The 6,000-nt window shown below is 52.1% G+C and overlaps 1 protein-coding gene across 1 annotated transcript in view; it reads left to right on the top strand.

The window, feature by feature from the left end:
- Nucleotides 1-5,800, top strand: part of LOC124024424 (rho GTPase-activating protein 18-like) — a 60,820-nt gene extending 55,020 nt beyond the window's left edge. The window contains exons 12-14 of the mRNA XM_046338324.1: nt 1,680-1,742; nt 1,936-2,011; nt 5,239-5,800. Coding sequence (XP_046194280.1) covers nt 1,680-1,742; nt 1,936-2,011; nt 5,239-5,354 — 255 coding nt within the window. The 3' untranslated portion in view covers nt 5,355-5,800. The remainder of the gene's footprint in view (nt 1-1,679; nt 1,743-1,935; nt 2,012-5,238) is intronic.
- The last annotated feature ends 200 nt before the right edge of the window (nt 5,801-6,000 follow it).

Here is a 6,000-nt window from a genome sequence, read left to right on the forward strand (position 1 = left end):
TTCCCACAGCTATGGTGTGTGAGACTCCACCAATCTACCACCAACACCCACGCAGAGGTCAGCCCCCCCCCTCCCCCCACTCAAACATCTTCCCACAGCTATGGTGTGGGACTCCCACCAATCTACCACCAACACCCACGCAGAGGTCAGCCCCCCCCCCCCCACTCAAACATCTTCCCACAGCTATGGTGTGGGACTCCCAATCTACCACCAACACCCACGCAGAGGTCAGCCCCCCCCCCCCCACTCAAACATCTTCCCACAGCTATGGTGTGGGACACTCCCACCAATCTACCACCAACACCCACGCAGAGGTCAGCCCCCCCTCCCCCTCCCCACTCAAACATCTTCCCACAGCTATGGTGTGACACTCCCACCAATCTACCACCAACACCCACGCAGAGGTCAGCCCCCCCCCCCCACTCAAACATCTTCCCACAGCTATGGTGTGGAGGACTCCCACCAATCTACCACCAACACCCACGCAGAGGTCAGCCCCCCCCCCTCCCACTCAAACATCTTCCCACAGCTATGGTGTGGGAGACTCCCACCAATCTACCACCAACACCCACGCAGAGGTCAGCCCCCCTCCCCACTCAAACATCTTCCCACAGCTATGTGTGTGGGACTCCACCAATCTACCACCAACACCCACGCAGAGGTCAGCCCCCCCTCCCCCACTCAAACATCTTCCCACAGCTATGGTGTGGAGACTCACCAATCTACCACCAACACCCACGCAGAGGTCAGCCCCCCTCCCCACTCAAACATCTTCCCACAGCTATGGTGTGTGGGACTCCCACCAATCTACCACCAACACCCACGCAGAGGTCAGCCCCCCTCTCCCCACTCAAACATCTTCCCACAGCTATGGTGTGTGAGACTCCCACCAATCTACCACCAACACCCACGCAGAGGTCAGAACCCCCTCCCCACTCAAACATCTTCCCACAGCTATGGTGTGTAGAAACTCCCACCAATCTACCACCAACACCCACGCAGAGGTCAGCCCCCCCCTCCCCACTCCAACATCTTCCCACAGCTATGGTGTGTGGACTCCCACCAATCTACCAACACCCACGCAGAGGTCAGCCCCCCCCTCCCCACTCAAACATCTTCCCACAGCTATGGTGTGGGAGACTCCCACCAATCTACCACCAACACCCACGCAGAGGTCAGCCCCCCTCCCCACTCAAACATCTTCCCACAGCTATGGTGTGGACCCCACCAATCTACCACCAACACCCACGCAGAGGTCAGCCCCCCTCCCCCACTCAAACATCTTCCCACAGCTATGGTGTGGGACACTCCCACCTCTACCACCAACACCCACCTCTAGAGTCAGCCCCCCCTCCCCACTCAAACATCTTCCCCCAGTCCTAGTGGGGACACTCTAATCACCACCAACACCCACGTCCTAGTGGTCAGCCCTAAGCCCCCCTCAAACATCTTCCCAGCTATGGTGTGGGACACTCCCACCAATCTACCACCAACACACTGAGAGGTCAGCCCCCCCTCACCCAACACTCTCTTTGCACAGAGTAAAAACACGTTTACTCATCAGACTATAGTGTTTATGCAAAGGTTTAATCAAAAGCTGGATGATCTCATGTGAGGTTGACAACAAGAAGACCATTGTCATGGCAAGTGGATGACTGAAATATCTTCCTCCATGGCAGATCCCTAACTTCCTGATGAGCCAGGTGCGTAAGCTGAATGAGAACAGTAACCTGAAGGTACCAGTTCTCTAATCGCCACATCAAGAACCTGCTGAGGAAATTCACCAGGACCGCAAGGATAAACCTGACAAGAACTCCTCCTAGTAGCTGTTTTTCTAGAAACTACTAAAACTGTTGTAACTTGCACTTCACTCGGACTTTTCTCTCACTGACCTAATTTAGCATCTATTTTGATAGCATCTATTTCTCTCCCTAGTTTCCCTCTAAGCACACAGTAAAACCACTCGATCGTCCCCCACCCCCACCAGCCTTGTCGTACAGTAAAGATCCAGGTGGGTGAACTGATGAGCAGCACCATGGAGGTCAAGTCAACATAAAACCAGAGCATCAGACCTACTGGCTCAGTTCACAGGCACCTCCACAGCTAGACAACACCAAGGGCTGCTCAAGAGGTACAGTACAGTACAATCAATGAATCAAGTTTTTACCCAGCTGATCAGGGAAAACTCTGTCCTAGTGGTGACCTCTTAAAGTGGTGTCTTTATCACACAGTAAAAACACTGATTCCCGGTCCTAGTGGTGACCTCTAAGACAGTAAAAATGAACCAGGTGATTCCCTGTCCCCAGTGGTGACCTGACCAGTAAAAACACTGAATCCCGGTCCTAGACCCCATACACACAGTAAAAACACTGAATCCCTGTCCTAGTGGTGACCTCTAAGCACACAGTAAAAACACTGAATCCCTGTCCTAGTGGTGACCTCTAACACACAGTAAAAACACTGAATCCCTGTCCTAGTGGTGACTCTAACACACAGTAAAACACTGAATCCCTGTCCAGTGGTGACCTCTAAGTCATCACAGTAAAAACATCCCAGTCCTGATCTCCCTGTCCTAGTGGTGACCTCTAAGCACACAGTAAAACCACTGATTCCCTGTCCTAGTGGTGACCTCTAAGCACACAGTAAAACCACTGATGCCCTGTCCTAGTGGTGACCTCTAAGCACCCAGTAAAACCACTGATTCCCTGTCCTAGTGGTGACCTCTAAGCACACAGTAAAACCACTGATGCCCTGTCCTAGTGGTGACCTCTAAGCACACAGTAAACCCACTGCATAGAAAACCTTGCTTCAGAAATGCTACGTTGGCATTTCACTGAGCAGAAATTGAGAAGTTGACCGAATCCATTGAATGAATAACAAGTCTGCCTTGTGTTGTTCTTAAATGTCTTTATCACAGGAATGGTTTGGTAAATGATTTGGGATCCTACCTGGACTGTGCCATGTATGAAGTGGGAGGAAATACCCAGGTACCACAACACACCCCAGCCTCCACCAGCCTCCACCCCTATCTACCAGCCTCCACCCCATACCCAGACTATCTACCAGCCTCCACCCCATACCAAGTCTATCTACCAGCCTCCACCCCATACCAAGTCAGTCCACCCCTATCTACCAGCCTCCACCCCATACCCAGTCTATCTACCAGCCTCCACCCCATACCCAGTCTATCTACCAGCCTCCACCCCATACCCAGTCTATCTACCAGCCTCCACCCCATACCCAGTCTATCTACCAGCCTCCACCCCATACCCAGTCTATCTACCAGCCTCCACCCCATACCCAGTCTATCTACCAGCCTCCCACCCCATACCCAGTCTCTACCAGCCTCCACCCCATACCCAGTCTATCTACCAGCCTCCAGTCCCCAGCCTACCCAGTCTATCTACCAGCCTCCACCCCATACCCAGTCTATCTACCAGCCTCCACCCCATACCCAGTCTATCTACCAGCCTCCACCCCCATACCAGTCTATCTACCAGCCTCCACCCCATACCCAGCTCTCCACCCATCTATCTACCAGCCTCCACCCCATACCCAGTCTATCTACCAGTCTCCACCCCATACCCAGTCTGTCTACCAGCCTCCACTCCATACCCAGTCTATCTACCAGCCTCCACCCCATACCCAGTCTATCTACCAGCCTCTACCCCATACCCAGTCTATCTACCAGCCTCCACCCCATACCCAGACTATCTACCAGACATGGGTTCAAATACTATTTGAAATCTATCTACCAGCCTCCACCCCATACCCAGTCTATCTACCAGTCTCCACCCCATACCCAGTCTGTTTGTTACCCAGTCTTTCCAGCCTCCACCCATACCCAGTCTATCTACCCCATACCCAGTCTATTTCCACCCATGACCTCACCCAGTGCATCTCAGGCTCAATCAGCTCAATCACAGTTCAAAATGATTTCAAATAGAATTTGACCCCATACCCAGTTTCTACCAGCCTCCACCCCATACCCAGGCTGAGCCTCCACCCCATACATTAGACCAGTCTCCACCCCATACCCAGTGACTCTGACATGTGCATGTCTTTCTGCTCCACCCCATTGAACTGATTACAGCTGGCCAGGCCCCATACCCAGTCTAATGAACTACCCAGAGAGTCTAGGGGGCTGAGACAGGGTTAGGGGACTATGGGTGAGAGAGGGGTACTATTTGAAATCTGAGAAAAAACTTGAGTGTTTTGTTTTCTTTCCATTGTTTCTAATGCTATTTAATTGCAAGGGGTAGTTCAAAAGGATTTCAGAAATTTGAGGGGTATCTAATCAGGCTGAGAGCCACAGAAGGTTACATGAGTGACTGACATGTGCATGGGGTGATTGAACTGATTACGCCTGGGGGTGAGAATGAACTGGAGAGTGAGGGGGCTGAGAGAGGGTTAGGGAGGGGGAGAGAGGGGAGGGAGGGAGAGAGAGGGGAGAAAAAGAGAGAGGGGAGAGGAGGGGAGAAAGAGGGGAAAGGGGGAGATAGGGAGGGGGAGTGGGAGAAAGAGGGAGGGGAGAAGGTGTAGAGGTCCTGAGAGAGGGCTCAGAGGAGAGCATGGCGGAGGGAGAACGCCAGGGAGTGGGTTCGATTCCGGGACCAAAGGATACATAGAATGTATGCAGAGCATGACTGTAACGCCAGGCTTTTGGATAAACCAGCCGAATGTATGCACACATGTAAGTCGCTTGGATATCTCAAATGGCATATTATTATTATTACTAGAAGGAGAGAGGGGGGGGGGGAGAGGAAGAGAGGGGGAGAGAGAGCGAGAGGGGGAGAAAGAGAGAGAGCCGAGAGGGAGACAGGAGCATAGGAGAGAGGGGGATAGAGAAAGAAGGAGAGCGGGGGAGAGAAAGAGAGGGGAGAGGGAGAGAGGAAGAGAGAGGGGGGAGAGAAAGAGAGAGAGGAAGAGAAGGGGGAGGTGAGAGGGAGAAAAAGAGGGAGGGGGGAGAGTTATCAGAGCAGACAAATGATTCCACATGTAGCTACTGCACTGTTATGTACTGGACCCAATCATTCACACGCCACATTCACACGACCCAATCATTCACACGCCAAAAACAAGGCAGAGTTTAAGTTTTTAGTTTCACACTGTTTTCAATATCTCTCTTGCGGAAGAGATTTTATCTGAATGAGAATAACCTGTATGAAAGCATGTTCAATTACAAAATGTGTCCCTCAGTATTGACTCTGCCTTGTGTTGTTCTATTCTGTCCTGTAGGTGAGCACTGCTTGGACCCAGAGACTCATCTCCTGGACCTGTACAACAACAACCCCAGTGGAGAGTGGGTCATCAAACACAAACCGCTGACCACCAGTAAGGGACTGCAGATATAAGACAGTCGCAGGAGGAGGGAGAGACCAGCAGGGGGCTCCAAGAGCCAGCCAGAGGAGGAGGGAGACCAGCAGGGGGCTCCAAGAGCCAGCCAGAGGAGGAGGGAGACCAGGTGGAGTGGAGGAGAAGAGGATTCTGCCACCACAAACCACCTCAAGGCTGAGCCCTCTCTCTGCCCATTGCAGGGGAGACCAGACTAGGAGAAGTAAAGCAGCTACTGCGGAAAAACACCCCACCTCCAGACTTCAGGTGGAGGAGTGGCTGAGCTTGTGTCTCAGGCTGCTTCCTGGCTTGTCAGCTAAGCTCTCAGGCTCTCAGCCAATCACTTCCCAGCATCCGCAGAAGCCCAGATGGGAATCTGATGCAGCTGCCTCCGAGTCTCTCTTTCTTTCTCTCCCCATTCTCTCTCCATTCCTTCTACTCATGCCATTTGATCAAAAGGTAATAAGAGAGGAAATGCATTATATCTCTTTCCCTTGTTTGTCTATTTCTTTAATGTCACACAGAGGGAAAGTCAGGTACTCTGATGAACTGATGTAAGGGACAGGGACTTTAGGTCCCTGTCCCTGATGGCTCTTGGCCTCTGATGGCTCTATAAGAGGCCCTAAACACAGGGGACAGAGGGCATAGTTCTCTTAAGAGTTCAAA

This window comes from Oncorhynchus gorbuscha, unplaced genomic scaffold (genome assembly GCF_021184085.1).
Source record: "Oncorhynchus gorbuscha isolate QuinsamMale2020 ecotype Even-year unplaced genomic scaffold, OgorEven_v1.0 Un_scaffold_1848, whole genome shotgun sequence".
Lineage (NCBI taxonomy): Eukaryota > Metazoa > Chordata > Actinopteri > Salmoniformes > Salmonidae > Oncorhynchus > Oncorhynchus gorbuscha.